Genomic DNA, 15,585 nt, shown 5'->3' with positions numbered 1-15,585 from the left:
TGGGAGAGGGGGAAGGGTCTACGGGGATGGGGGCGAGTTGGGGCATCTTGGTTATGACCGGGAGAGGCAGATATGACGGGAGCTGCAGGGCTAGCCATTACCGGGGAAGAAGGACTCGCTACGTTACAGAGATCCCTTGTTCCGGCCCTGCAAGCTCAACTCGAGGACGTGGTGACAAGAGAAGTCAGGGCCCTGGTCTCAGGTTGTTGCTGCTAAATGCCAGGTCTGTGATCCATAAAGCTCCCCTCGTCCGGGACATAATATTTGACGAGGAGGCAGACCTGGTATGTATTACTGAAACCTGGCTGGGCCATGAGGGAGGAGTCCCCCTCTCAAAAATGTGCCCAGAAGGGTTCCAGGTGCTTCACCAACCACAACACCAGAAAAAGGGGTGGGGGAGTGGCAGTCATTATCCGAAGGTCTTTAGTTCCTCGCAGGATTCCTGCTCCAGAGATTGTGGGGTGTGAGTCCCTTCTCATGAAGTTGGACCTAGGGGTTCAAGTAGGCTTGTTTTTGATGTACCTACCTCCCAGCTGCATCACAACAGCCCTGCCTGCGCTCCTAGAGTCGATAATCGAGTTGGCAGTTGAGTTTCCCAGACTAATAGTACTGGGGGACTTCAACCTGCCATCCCTAGGTGAACGGTCTGATGGGGCTCAGAAGTTCATGGCTTCCATGACAACCATGGACTTGACCCAGGTAATTCAGAGTCCGACTCATAGAGCGGGACACACGCTCGACCTTGTATTTCTCTTGGGGCAGTGGAGACGTGATCTTGAATTAAGGGGAATAGAGATCTCGCCCTTGTCATGGTCAGATCACTCCCTGCTGAGGCTTGACTTTTGGAAGCGACTCCCCCATTGCAGGGAGGTGGAACCGATTAAATGGTTCCGCCCCAGGCACCTGATGGACCCATTGGGATTTCAGAAGGAGCTTGGAGAGATACCTGACTCCCTTGCCCACAATCCAACGGAGTCCTTGGTCGCTGCCTGGAATACAGCAGCGACTGAGGCCCTGGATCGGATTGCGGCCTCTTCGCGGCAGTGGATCCAGGAGAGCACCTTGGTTTACCGAGGAACTCCGGGAGATGAAGTGCCAAAAGAGATGCCTACAGTGACACTGGAGGGCTAGCAACTCCGAATCCGACCGAACACTATCAAGAGCCTTCATTAGGACTTATTTAGTGGTGATAGGGGCGGCAAAATGTGCACATTTTTCCACTCTTATTGCATCCACAGAATCTCGCCCAGCCACCCTGTTTAGAATAACCCGCTCCCTCTTGAAGGGTGAGGACGCGGGGGAACCCTTACAGGCAAGGGCTGAGGAGTTTGCTCAGTTTCTGTCGGACAAAATCACTCAGATTCGGGCAGACCTTGACTCCACTTGGATAGCACCAGCAGAGATGCCGAGGGAGAGTCTTGATCAGATTTCCTGGAGTGAGTTCCAGCTTGTCACCCCTGAGGAAGTGGACAAGGCCATGGGAGCGATGAGTGCCTCCACTCGTTTCCTGGACCCGTGTCCCTCCTGGCTGGTCTCGACCAGCAGGGAGGTAACACGAGGCTGGCTCCAGATGATTGTGAACGCGTCTTTGCAGGAGGGATCTTTCCCACAACCTTTGAAGGAAGCAGTGGTGAGACCCCTTCTCAAGAAGCCTTCTCTGGACCCAGCTATTCTTAAGAACTATCATCCGGTCTCCAACCTCCCTTTTCTGGGGAAGGTTGTTGAGAAAGTGTTGGCCCTTCAACTCTGACGGTCCTTGGATGAAGCAGATTATCTAGATTCCTTTCAGTCTGGTTTCAGGCCTGGTTACTGCACCGAAACCACCTTGGTCGCACTGACCGATGATCTCTGGAGGGCCAGGGATAGAGGACATTCCTCTATCCTGGTGCTCCTTGACCTCTCAGCGGCCTTCGATACCATCGACCATGGTATCCTTCTGCGACGGCTGGAAGATGTGGGAGTGGGAGGCGCTGTTTTACGCTGGTTCTCCTCTTACCTCTCCGACAGGTCGCAGTCGGTGTTGGTTGGAGGGCAACCCCTAGGCCCCTCAAATATGGTGTGCTGCAGGGTTCGGTCTTGTCCCCCCTCCTATTTAATATCTACATGAAGTCACTGGGTGAGATCATTCATCGGCACGGGATTTAATACCATCATGCGGATGATACACAGCTGTATCTTTCCGCCCCATGCCAGCTCAGTGGAGCAGTGGACGTGATGTGCCAGTGCCTGGAAGCTGTCAGGATCTGGATGGGAGTGAACAAACTTGCACTCAATCCTGACAAAACCGAGTGGCTGTGGATGCTGCCCCCCAAGGACAGTCCAGATAGTCCATCCCTAATCCTGTGGGGTGAAAATTTACACCCCTCAGAGAGGGTCCGCAACTTGGGAGTCCTCCTGGATTTGCAGCTGACATTAGAACACCACCTGTCGGCCGTGACCAGGGGGGCCTTTGCCCAGGTTCGCCTGGTGCACCAGTTGTGGCCCTATTTGAATCGGGAGGCACTTCAAACGGTCACTCACGCCCTCGTCACCTCAAGACTTGACTACTGTAATGCGTTTTATATGGGGCTGCCCCTAAAAAGTGTTCGGAGATTACAATTAGTCCAGAATGCAGCCGCGCAAGCGATACTGGGTGTACCAAGATACACCCACGTTACACCCATCCTCCACGAGCTGCACTGGCTTCCCATTGGTCTCCGAACACGATTCAAGGTGTTGGTTATTACCTTTAAAGCCCTACATGGCCTTGGACCGGGATACCTGCGAGACCGCCTACTGCCGCATACCTCCTAATGGCCGATAAGATCGCACAGGGTGGGCCTTCTCCAGGTGCCGTCAACCAGACAATGTCGGCTGGTGGCACCCTGGGGGAGGGCCTTCTCTGTAGCCGCTCTGACCCTATGGAATGAACTACCCCCAGAGATCTGGACCCTGCCCACCCTCATGGCCTTCCGAAAGGCTATCAAAACCTGGCTATTCTGGCAAGCCTGGGGCTGTTGACCTCATGACTGAGGTCCAGGCCCGACTAGATTGGGTGTATGATGTGGTTTTTTAATTCTGTCTCCTCTGTTTTTTAATTCCTTTATTTTTTTAAAGTTTGCTTTCTGTAAGCCGCCCGGAGTCCTTCGAGATTGGGCGGCCTATAAATTTATTAAATACTAAATACTTAAATACTAACCTCATGCTTATACACGGGAAGGAAGAAAAAGGGCGTTGGTGCTTACCTGATACGCCTCTTCTCTAAGTGGGGGGAGGAGTATCCAGATTCGGAGGAGGAGAGGTCCCAGCGGTCGGTGAAGTGCGCTAAGCACCCCCCAATGGGAGGAGCGCTGGGCCTATATTTAATTTTTGTGGAAGGAGCGCCCCCCTCCGCCCCCTCGAAAGGGCCGCTTCTGCTCCCTGACTCTCTGCTGCCTGTCTGGGTACCTCTGCCTAGCAGAGAATCCCCCCTGGTACTGCCTGTTCCCAGAGTACCCTGCCTCTGACCCCCTGAAGGAATCCTGACTCCGAAAGAAGGACCCAAAGTCTTGACCCTGGGAGTAGGAGCATCTGGGGTATGGAGCTGTCCTGAAACTGGCCTTCTTCAGGGTGGTGGGCAGGACCTCTTCCTCTTGTCCTTGTTGTCGATTAGGAAGGGCTCTAGAGCCGAACCAAAGAGGGAGTCCCCTGTGAAGGGGGCCGATGCCAGGTGCCACTTGTGATGAACCTCCGCCTGCCAATGTCATAGCCACAGCAGCCTGCATGATACCACCAATGAAGCGATGCTCTGGAAGCAAACCTGGCTGCAGCTAAGGTGGCATCCAATGAAAACTGGATGGCTGCCATTAGCTTGTTGATGTCCTGATACAACCAGACATCTGCTATGGGGGTACATTGCTGTAGCTCCTGCAGCCACAGCAAGGATGATCTGTTGATGAAGGAGGCTGTGGTGGCTGCTTTCACTGCCCAGGCAGCTGCTTCGTGACCCCTCTGCAAGGTGAGGTCCACCTTCTTGTCCTCCAACTTCAAAGCATCCTCTGGCTCCCCGGGCACGTTGGTAGATGTATGGAGAGCCACGACCGGAGCATCGATGGAGGGCTGTGCCAGCAGCTTAGCCAGCTCTTTCGTTTTGACTCTTTGCTCCGTGTGGCCTTGCCAAGCTAACTACCAATTAAGTCTTTGCCAGCGTTCCAAGGAAGATAAAGTTGAGTGCTTATCAGCCTTAGCCTGAAAGACTTTGGCATCCTACTGTAGGACTCTTTACAACTACTTGGGACTTATTACGGGCTGTGAATGAACATAATTCACAGCTTTAAAAATAAAAAGAGGGTTTCTGGGACTAAGTGTGTGCTTTTTACTGTATCAAGAAGCCTAGATCAGAACAGTGGTTTGTGCAGTGACAGAAAAGGCACCACTGCTGCTCCCTTTAAACTCATGGTATTTTATTCTATATTTAATATCTTGTAATTTTAATATGCTTTTATTTTTTTAATGGTTTTTACATCTCTATTTTTATTACATTGTAACCAGATTAGGGTCATCCCAAACAATAAGATGGGAGGTATATAAAGTTAATAAACAAACAAACCTCTTACCATTGGCCATGTTGGCTGGGACTGATATATATGAAGCTTCAAAATGTCCAGAAAGCTTATGATAGTTCTAGGCTATTTTGTCAGAAAGAACTTTTTTCTTTATGCTTTATAAGGGAACAGAACTTGCCACCTAAAGAAACAATATTAGCTTCAAAAGCTAATATACTTAAAAACATTTCAGAAGACATAAAGGTTATACCTGTCTGGGATTATTAGCCATGTCCGCTATATAGAGCATTAATTGAATATTCATATTCAACCATAATTAGCTCTAGACTGCAGAACAAAACTGGAAAGCTTTGCATTTCAATTCAGAATTTCCCAAAACAATCTGTTTTCTATTGTAGGAAGTAGAAGATTTTGGTTTGGCTATGATTTTGCTCAAATACCCACCATAATTAACCAATACAATACAGCTCATTCTTAATGCAGGTTATGATACTGTACTAGACTTCTCACATTACTGATAGTTTTCTGTTTTTCCATAACTTCTTGCACAGCCCCCCTCCCTGATACTGTAGTTCAGAACAACCAAAATAGCCTTATCAGGATTTATCACAACCATTTAAATGTGTGGATGTGCAAAGTATCAGACTCTGTTTTGTTTGCCTTTATTTATTTTAGGATTAAGGAAGCTTTCCAAACCCAGAATTGAGGAATCTGGATTTTCTCAGGAAACAAATGAAACACTGGTATGTTAAGCATGATAAACATGTGCAGAATCAAGACAATTAGTAAGCAAAATATGGTAAGACTAAAACAGTGCAATTTCCTGCCTCTCACTATGTGTCATTACATTTCTGGACCTCTTTGGGTGAGAAATTTCAATTTTATATTGCAAAATGAGACTTCTTTTTAGAGCACAAAATATGGAACATTGTAATGAGATTTTGTTTAATGGTTCAAAGAATTCTTCAAGAATATACTATTTATTAAAATAATGACCAAATAATTAAGTATAAAGACAGGATTTGAACACTCTCAGTCAAAATAAGGTAATCACTAATACAGATAGTTCTCGATTTACAGTTCACTTTGTGACCATTCGAAATTGCAATTTTACTGACGAAAGTGACTCATTATCATTTTTCACACAACCATTGCAACATTAGTTCACATGATCAAAATACAGCCACCTGATAACTGACGGCTGTAGTGTCCTGGGTCATGTGATCACCTTTTGTAAACTTTTGATAAGCAGACTCAATGGGGAAGCCAGATTCACTTTAACAACTGTGTACTAACCTAACAATTGCAGTGATTCACTTAACAACAATGACAAAAAGTCATAAAATGGGGTAAAACTTACTTAACTGTCTCACTTAGAAACAGAATTTTTGGAGTGTCACAATGAGGCAGACTAGGAAAACACCTCCTGAGGGGCCGTGAATTCCAGGACTGACAAACCACTGCCTGGGGGTCATTTAGACCAGAACTTTCTTGGAGAGAAGGTGAAAAAAGAGCAGTGTCTAGAACGGTCAAGAGGGAAGAAACGGGTTTCCCGAAAGCCAGAGACTAGCTCCATGACCAGGCGATGGCGGAGGCAGACATAAAATGTTTATCACATTTCCGGTTTGGCATCACGCCGGTGCAAGCTACTGACAGATCCTCTGCTAGGTTCGCCCGACCTTTTGCACGAGCATGGCTGTAGCAGGCAAGGTCTTTTCAAGGTGCGAGGACCAGTGGAGAGGGGAAGCATCGGAGCAGTGGAGGGAGAAAGGCGATCTCCCCCACGAAGCGAGAGGCTCCCTCAGATCGAGTGCAAAGGAGGTCGGCTGATTAATGGCCGACCAGAAGACGTGACTGCCATCCTTTAACAAGGAAGGGAAAGACAGCTGCAGGGAACATATCGGATTGGAAGACGGTAAACGAAAGACCTTGATTTAAGAACCTAAATTTGAAGAAATTAATAATCTAATTGTTCTGAGCAAGTGGGTGCATTGAGCTGAAGCGGCGAAGAAAGACGGACAGGGAAAGATTTAAGAGAGCCGAGAGGCAGATCGGATAGAGAAGGACTGAGTTTTTGAATATTTAAATTTGGAGAATTAACAGTGGGCGAGACGGTGAAGAGAAAGACAGTCGGTTGGATCTGTCCTCCTCGTGGGAAAAAGGGGAAAAAGATCTGCGAGTCACGAGGGTTTGAATCAGCTTTAAAACTCTGGTGAGGCGGTGCTGAGGCACACTGATAGAGGCAACAGAAGGGCGACACCTTGAAAGTAAAAACTGAGCGCCGGGGGGGGGGAAACATCTCCCCTGCCTCTTTCTTTACCTCATTGACAACAAGAAGTGATTGATGGGTGAGCTTTGAAATGACTATCGTGAGCTCTTACCTCTCCCGTCTCTTGACTCTCCACACTGAAACGTTTTCTCCCTATCTAGTGGACGCCACTTAGATACTATAGAACTGATCTACTGGATACTGTATAGTACTGCCCTAATTTAACTATCTTTCTTTTTTTGGGGTGTTCATTATAGTGGATTGATTGTTGTTGAACAACACACTGAGACTTGGGTAACTGATATATTGTTAACATTACTGTCTAGATACCTAACTCATTGGTTAATCAATTAATTAATTAAGTATAAATTATTCAAAAAGTTTATAGTTTATAGTTTATAGATTAATGTAATAGAATTGTATAAATACTCTAACAGCAGCTAGAAGGTACTGGAACTACAGATCAAAGGGGGAGAGCTGAATTAAGTTAAATGGCAACAAGAATAGTAACCTTAACTAAAGGAAGCAAAAAACAAACTTCTCTATCCACTCCGGTGAGGGAAAAGTCGCCTGAGGGCAGGCAGATGGGAGATAAGACAGCCTCAACTTCACAAGGCCAGGAGGTAACAATGGACTCTCTACAGGAAGCAATATTGAAGATGAATGAAAACATCACCAAAGGCCTGGAGGGAGTAAAGAATGAAATGAGTGAAGTCAAAAATAATATGGGGAGGATTGAAGAGTGTGTAGGCAGAGTGTCCAGGCAGCTTTGTCAAGGAATGAACAGGAAATAAAAGAAGTTAGGGAAAAAATGGAAATAGCAGAAAAAAGAATAGATAAGACAGAGGATAGCCTGGAATCCATAAACACAGATCTGGAGGAGGCCATCCTCCACCTAGAATTAGAGAGATCAGCATTTTATTTGAGACTACAAAATGTAGAAGAAGCGAGAGATGAAAATCTTTGGGAGCTGATTGCAGAAATTCTGGGACTAGTTCTCGACAGGCCCAAAAATGAGGTCATTAACGAATTGGATGAAGTTTACAGAATTAACACAAGCTTTGCAAGATGTCATCGACTTCCAAGGGAGATCCATGTGAGGGTTCTAAGAAGACAATTGAGAGAGGATATTTTAAGCACAATAAGAGGGGACTCACTAACATATAAAGGTAAAGAAATTCTTATCTTAAAGCAGATCCCCCAGAGAGTTAGAGAGAAGAGAAGGAAATATAACTTCCTCTCCTCACAATTAAATAGACATAGAATCCTGTTTCGATGGCTCCTTCCGGAAGGAATGCTAGTAACATGGAGGGAAAAGAAGTACCGAATAGACACCTTGGAGAAAGCTCAAGAATTCCAGGAACTTTTATTTGCAGACGAAGAGAGGTTTAATAAAGAAGGAACCTCAAGTAGAAGACAGGAAGATACTATAACTGGAGGAGCGAGAGACGAGAGAGGTCAGAGAGCAAGAGAGATATGGCAGAGAAGAATCAAGAGCAAGGTCACCAATTGAGACAAGATCTAAAGGTGCCCTCAAAGCAAACAATATGTAAAGGAGTTGAGGAATGGGAAACGAATATACTATCAGCAAATATAAATGGTCTTAACATAACATCAAAAAGAAAACGTGTACTGTTGGATTTATTGAAACAAAAGTTAGATGTAATCTGTCTTCAGGAAACCCACATTAAAGAGAACTATAATAATCTGTTGAAATGCCCAAAATTAGGTAAAGCATTTTGTTCGTCAGCACAAACTAGAAAAAGGGGAATTGTGATGTATATAAAAGAATGGTTGAACCCAAAATTAATATATGCAGATAAAGAGGGTAGAATATTAATGGTGGAGATAACGAATGGTGGGGGGAAAAATTTACTAGTTGGAATTTATGCCCCAAACCAAAAACAAGAAAGATTCTATGTAAATTTACGCAAGAGGATAAATGAAATAAAGTGGCAAAATATATGTATTCTAGGGGACTTCAATGCAGTAGTAGACGGTAAAATGGATTACAAGGGTATACACAAGAAAAGTACTAGAAGGAAACCACCGACTGCCTATGCAAATATGGTGAAGGAACTAGACCTCTATGATGTCTGGCGAACAATGAATGACAAGATACAACAGTACACATTCTACTCTCAACCACATAATTCTTGGTCCCGTATTGATATGGTCTGGTCAAACCCGGCACTACTTATGGATACTGTAAATATTGAAATAACAACAAACAAGTGGGCCGACCATCATCCAGTCTTATGGCAATGGAAAGGAAAGACAAGGATAAAACCTAGGTGGACACTAAACCAGAACATATTACAAGAGAAATAATTTGTACAATCAATAGAAAAGGAATTGGGATACTTTTTCAAAGAAAACGGTAAAGAGCAGACATCAATATAAAATGTCTGGGATACGATGAAGGCAGTCGTGAGGGGAACATCAATAGTCTATATAGCAAGAAGAAATAAAATGCATAGGGAAAAACTTAATACATTGAACAAAGAATTAAGAGAGATAGAACTGCTGATTCAGAAAGAGCCAGACAATATTAAATACAGGGAAAAAGGAGAGTTAATTAAACACCAAATAAATCTGATCTCTCAAGAGGAAGTAGCACAAAACATTAAAAGAATGAAGCAGAACTATTTTGAACACGCAAATAAAACTGGGAGATGGCTGGCTCACAAAATAAGAAAAGGTGATGCAAAAAGAACTATTAAACAACTGAGGGATGAGGAGGGGAACTTGAAACAGGAAATAGGGGAAAAGAAAAAGATTTACAGAACTACTATAAGAAACTATATGAACCGGACGAAATTAGTGAACAAGACATCAGAAAATACCTAATAGAACAGAAACTTCCAGTCTTGCCGGAGGAGATGAGAGAGATGCTTGACAAGGAAATTACACAAGAGGAATTGAAAAAGGCCATTCAAAAACAAAAAAACAATAAAACACCTGGTCCAGATGGGCTTCCGTCGGAAATCTATAAAAAACTCCAAAATACCGTAGAAGACAAATTATTAGAATTATTTAATGAGGCACTACAAAACGGTAAGGTTCCAAAATCATGGGGGGAAGCTTTCATTACCCTAATACCAAAGGAAGAGGTGGATAGTAGTAAAATTCAAAACTATAGACCTATATCCTTGTTAAACGCGGATTACAAAATTTTTATATCAATTTTGGCAGAAAGATTAAAAATAATATTAAATCAAAACATCCATTCAGACCAAAACGGCTTTCTCTCTAAAAGACACATTCGGAACAATACAAGAATAATAATTAACACCTTGGAATTCTACGAAACAAGATCTGAGAAACAATTAGCATTAATTTTTGTCGATGCGCAGAAAGCATTCGATAACTTAGATTGGAATTTTTTAATCACACAACTAAAAATGATGAAATTCGGCAACAAATTTATTAAGATTATAGAAACTATATATTCACAGCAATTAACAAACATTATAATTAATGGAGAATTAACAGAGAGGGTACGAATCGGAAAGGGTTTTAGACAAGGGTGTCCGCTCTCCCCATTACTATTTATTATGTCGTTAGAGGTACTCCTAAATCAGATAAGATTAAATCAGGAAATTAGGGGTTTGACCATAAAAAAAGAACAATATAAAATACAGGCCTTCACTGACGACATGGTCTTTATTGTGGAAGACCCTCTAATCTCAGGACCGAAATTAATGAAGGACATTGAGGACTTTGGGCGTGTGGCCGGATTAAAAATAAATAAGGAAAAAACAAAAATGATTATAAAGAACTTTCCCAAAAGACAGATAGAAGAACTAGAGAAAGCAATGGAATTAAAGGTAACTAAAAAGGTAAAATACTTAGGGATTTGGCTATCTGCGAAATGCTCTTCTATAAAAGAAGATAACTATGATAAACTATTACGAAACATTCAAAAAGATTTAAAAAATTGGTCGAAGCTACAAATATGGTTGATGGGAAGAATCGCAGTAATCAAGATGAATGTCTTGCCAAAAATACTCTATTTATTTCAAACGGCACCGGTCAAATTAGGAGAAAATTTTTATAACAATTTGGATAAAATGGTATGAAATTTTGTGTGGAATGGCAAAAAGCCTAGAATAAAATATAAGCATCTTCAAGATAAAAGAGCGCAAGATGGAATGGGCCTACCGGAATGGAAAGCATATCATCAAGCAGCAACAACAATGTGGATAAAGGAGTGGGTAATGTTAACCAACAAAAGAATCCTAACGATAGAGGGCCATGACTTGCAATGGGGGTGGCACAATTACTTATGGTGTGAGGGAAATAATATTTAAAAACTCCCTCTTCAAGATCTCTTCTCCAGCACAATTCCCCTCCCAAATACCATAAAATCCCTCCCTCCCCGTTACTATGGCTGCTGATAGCAAGCAAACGATATAGAGGCTGACAGCTGGAAGGACATGCACGATCTCAACGGCGAACAGCTGATGAGCAGCTGTGTTGCACTGCCGCAGAAGCAGAACACAGCAGCAGCCATGAGGTGACCACACTTGGCGCCTGCTGCACCTCAAAAATAATAAGACCTCCCCAAAAATAAGGCCAACACACTTATTTCGGGGGGTGTCAAAAGAACATAAGACCATGTCTTATTTTTGGGAAAACATGGTAGTCACTGTACAAAGTTCAGTGGACCAAAAAGTGACTCATGACTGTTTTTTAAACTTACAACTGTTGCAGCATCATGTGATCAAAATTCAGACCCTTGGCAACTAGTTTATATTTATGACAGCTGTAATGTCCTGTAATCGCCTTTTGTGACCTTCTGACAAAGTCAATGGAAAAGCCTGTTTCACTTAACAACCATATTACTAATTTAACAACTGCAGTGATTCACTTAATGTCTCATTTGGCAACATAAATTTTGGGCTCAATTGTGGTCGTAGGTTCAGGATTACATGTATTTAGTTTCTAGAATCAGAGATGGATTGCAGGACTAGACTCTTCAACAGTGCAGAAAATCAAGAGTTACAGCAGCATTTATGAGTTAGCAAGACTATCCAGTCTGGATTGAAGATCTCAAATTCACAAAAATTCTAATTTACTAGGTCCATTGTTCCACACTTCCTATATTCAACAAATGAGATTTCTGTAATGAAAGCCTATCAGATCTGTTTTCTAGGGCAACAGCTAAGTTATACCCTTCCATTAAAATAAACAAGCTGTAATATAGCCTCTATCCCATCCTAATGTAATAATCATATATTACAAAGCCACAGTTTAGGCGACTTCAGAAAAGCGTTTGGAGGGCGAAAAACGGTTGAAAATGAAAGCAAAAGTCAGCTGGCCAGCGCGCGCATGCGTGCTGGAGCTGACAGGGCAATGCCTCACATGCCCTAACAAATGGCTCCGCGTGCCTGTGGCACTCATGCCATAGGTTCGCCAACACGGAACTAGGTCATTATGATTTATTAAACAACCAAAGTTAAATAAATCATGGCTTAATCTAACATGTTAACTAGTCTTTTCCATGTTCCAAAGGAACAATACAGAAAGGAATTAAGCAACTAAAATATCTGGGAATTGTTAATTGTCTATAAAATATTTTTTCTTGTTTAACTATAAGTTCTCTTAAGAAATAAAGGACAAACTATGCAAGGCCCAGAAATGGAGGAATTAGATGTTGTTAACATTTGGGAACAATAAATACTACTTGTCTTCCCCAGGGTGCAGTCCTACAAACAATTCCCATTGGCCACACTCAAAAGGGAATGATGAAAGTTTGTAATCCAATACAAGTAGTCCTCGACTTACCACAATTGAGCCCAAAATTTCTGTTGTTAAGTGAGACAATTGTTAAGTTCCCCATTTTGCAATCTTTCTTGTCACAGTTGTTAAGTGACTCACCTCAGTTGTTAAATTAGGTAACAAAGTTGTTAAGTGAACCTAGCTCCCCCATTGCTTGTCAGGTCACAATGACCATGGGATATTGCAAACTGCTATAAATGTGAACCAGTTGCCAAGCATATGAATTGTAATCATGGGGATGTTGCAACTGTCATAAATGTGAAAAATTGTCATGTCACTTTTTTCAGTGCTATTGTAATTTGAAGTCACTAAGTCGAGGGGTACCTATACCTTTTAAGGGCACTATGTTAGAATGAGTAATCCACGACAGAGGCCTCTCACTGCTCTGTGAATTCCATCTATAGAATCATTTGTGGTTACTTGTGAGCAGCAACTGTCTGAACTTTAAAATGGTGAATATCTCCAAATATAGAACAGAGTTAAGATTCTTAGTCTATATACTAACAGCCAGTTTTTCCAATCTAAACATTGTGGGTAGATAGCTGAAGTGACAAAAAAATCAAAAGAAGGCCGGTAGCACTTTTTTCGACTTACAAAATTTATTAAAAAGCATAAGATTTAGTGAGCTGCAGACTAATGTTTTCAGACTTCTAAACCCTTTCCCCATAGTAGAATTTATCATGTGTGTACAATAAATCCAGGTTGCAACAACGTATCATCACAGCAATGCATTCAGAAATTGCCTAAAGATATAATTTGGAAAATGAACAGATCCCGGACTCCAACCTACAAAAGAATATCTAAAAGAATAAGAAATTAAGCTAAGTAAGAAAAGCACTCTAAAAGACTGAAAGCAGTCTTTTAGGAAAGTCAAGGACCACCATCAATTCAGATTCAAGAGATAAAATTTCAGGGACGGAAGTATAAATAGATTTTATACCACTATCTAGGTTCAGATGATACCTCTTTACTTCAATTGTGTCATTATCTTAAGAATTTGGTCTTCTAAGCCCTAATGGCTATTGAAAGCAGCCACATGAGAACGCAACCAGCGAATCATGTTCTCAAAGTAGTAAAAAAGGGAACCGTGCGATTAATAGAAAAAACTTCCTAGATATATTTCAAAAACGAAAACTTCTAATCAACCAGCGCGAGCGTCAGCACTCTTTTAAAATGTCGATAATAAAAAGCGTCAAAAGATAAAGAGCACCCAGATAATGTGTTCTCCACCCACCCGTCCAATGCCACCGTCCAGGCTTCCAGAATATACTCCCGTTCCCTTCAGCTTAGCGAAACAGCAGCACGATTCGCCTTCCACCCCTCCCAGAGAACATGCGGAGGAGGAAAGGAAAAGAAGTACCCGATCCCCGCTTACCTGCCTTTAGTAGGGCCAACACTGCAGCGAACATAAGCCTGGCCAGCGGCAGTGCGACCCACCACGCCTCACCCATCTCCACGCGTTTGTTCCGCGGTTGCAACGGAGTTGCCCTAAATTCAGTAGCTGCGGCCCTTGCAAGCTAAATTGCCTACTTGTGGATCACGCAGCTGCAAGAACTCCTAGCAGCTTCGACGATCTCCTCTTCCTCCTCCGGGTAGTCAGAAAGGAGGCACCGCCAACCCCTCCCACTCTCCTCCCTCATCCCGATCCCCAGGTAAAACTCCTCCTCTTACTTAATGAGAAAGTCCAAAGCGCTAGCCGACGCCTCTCGTACTGTGGCAAGTGATGAGGAAATCGCACCTCTTTCCTCAACCTCGATTTCCTGTCCATCCCCGCCTTAAGATTAGATATCATTTCACTTTGAGGAAACCTGTCCAGTACAAAGGAGGGAGAAAATGAGTAGGTTAAAGGAGTGCTGCCGCTTGTTCCGCAGTGCTTCATCTTTTAACAGGAGTGAGGCTGCCCTTTTTAAAAGTTGTGTAGAAGATTTAAGAAAACAGCCCGCACTGGTACACAGCTGCCTTGGATATTAATGGATCTTTCGTTAATGACATTTAAAAGGGTGGACTTCTTAAGTAAATCATATTTCCTGAGTCCATGGGATGGTTCCATGGCTGCAACTGACATTCCACTGTTTGTTGATTTTAAAATAAACTACCGTATTTTTCAGAGTATAAGACACACCCTTTTCCCTCAAAAAAGAGACTGAAAAGCTGTGTGCGTCTTATACATTGAATACAGCATTTTTGCCTCCCAAAGCCCCACCCGTTCACCAAAATGGCCCTGCATACAGTTATGGAGGCTTTCAGAGAGCTTCTGGGGGCTGGGGAGGGCAGAAATGAGCAAAAAAGGGTCATTTTCACTCCCACAGCCCCCAGCAGCACTCTATAAACTTCCATAAGGCACTGCATGCAATTTTTTTTACAAAAAACAGGCCCATATTTGTGAAAAACGGGCCGTTTTTGAGAGGTTTGCAGAATGCAAAACTTTTTTTTCCTTTTGGAAAGCTCTTTAACTGATTGATGAGAATTAATCAACTGCCGTGCTAGCAGAAACGCCTACCTATCTACTATATTTCTCTCTATCTCTCTATCTCTATTTCTCTCTCTTTCTATCCCTCGACCTTCCTACCTACCTACACACACTCTCCCTCCCTCCCTACTGTATTTATTATTTATATATATATTATATATATATATATATATATATATATATATATATATATATATATATATATATATATATATATATATATATCTGTATGTATATATATATACGTGTGTGTGTGTGTGTGTGTATATATATATATATATATATATATATATATATATATATATATATATATATATATATATATATATATATATATATATATATATATATATATATATTTACAACCCCTGGTAAGCCCCAATTATGGGAGGAAGCTAATTGCTTCCATCATCTGTCCTTCGGCTAGTCACAAGAGTCCATCACGACAGAAACCCAATATTTTTACTGTTGCCTTTGTTATATTTGTGTTTTTTTTATTTGTGCTGATAAATAAATAAAGGGAGACTAGTATAGATCTA

General features: G+C 42.4%; 1 protein-coding gene across 3 annotated transcripts in view; it reads right to left on the bottom strand.

Annotated features, from left to right (window-relative positions):
* Positions 1-14,188, bottom strand: part of CDCP1 (CUB domain containing protein 1) — a 106,883-nt gene extending 92,695 nt beyond the window's left edge. For all 3 annotated transcript variants that reach the window (XM_087712974.1, XM_087712976.1, XM_087712975.1), the window contains exon 1: positions 13,952-14,188. In XM_087712974.1, coding sequence (XP_087569100.1) covers positions 13,952-14,027 — 76 coding nt within the window. In that variant the 5' untranslated portion in view covers positions 14,028-14,188. The remainder of the gene's footprint in view (positions 1-13,951) is intronic.
* Between the last annotated feature and the right edge of the window lie 1,397 nt (positions 14,189-15,585).

The sequence above is a fragment of the Thamnophis sirtalis genome, unplaced genomic scaffold (genome assembly GCF_051295495.1).
Source record: "Thamnophis sirtalis isolate CommonGarterSnake01/CBP01778 unplaced genomic scaffold, rThaSir2_p1.2 scaffold_4, whole genome shotgun sequence".
Taxonomy (NCBI): domain Eukaryota; kingdom Metazoa; phylum Chordata; class Lepidosauria; order Squamata; family Natricidae; genus Thamnophis; species Thamnophis sirtalis.
The sequence above is the reverse complement of the archived record's forward strand: the minus strand, read 5'-3'. Positions and strand labels throughout refer to the sequence as shown.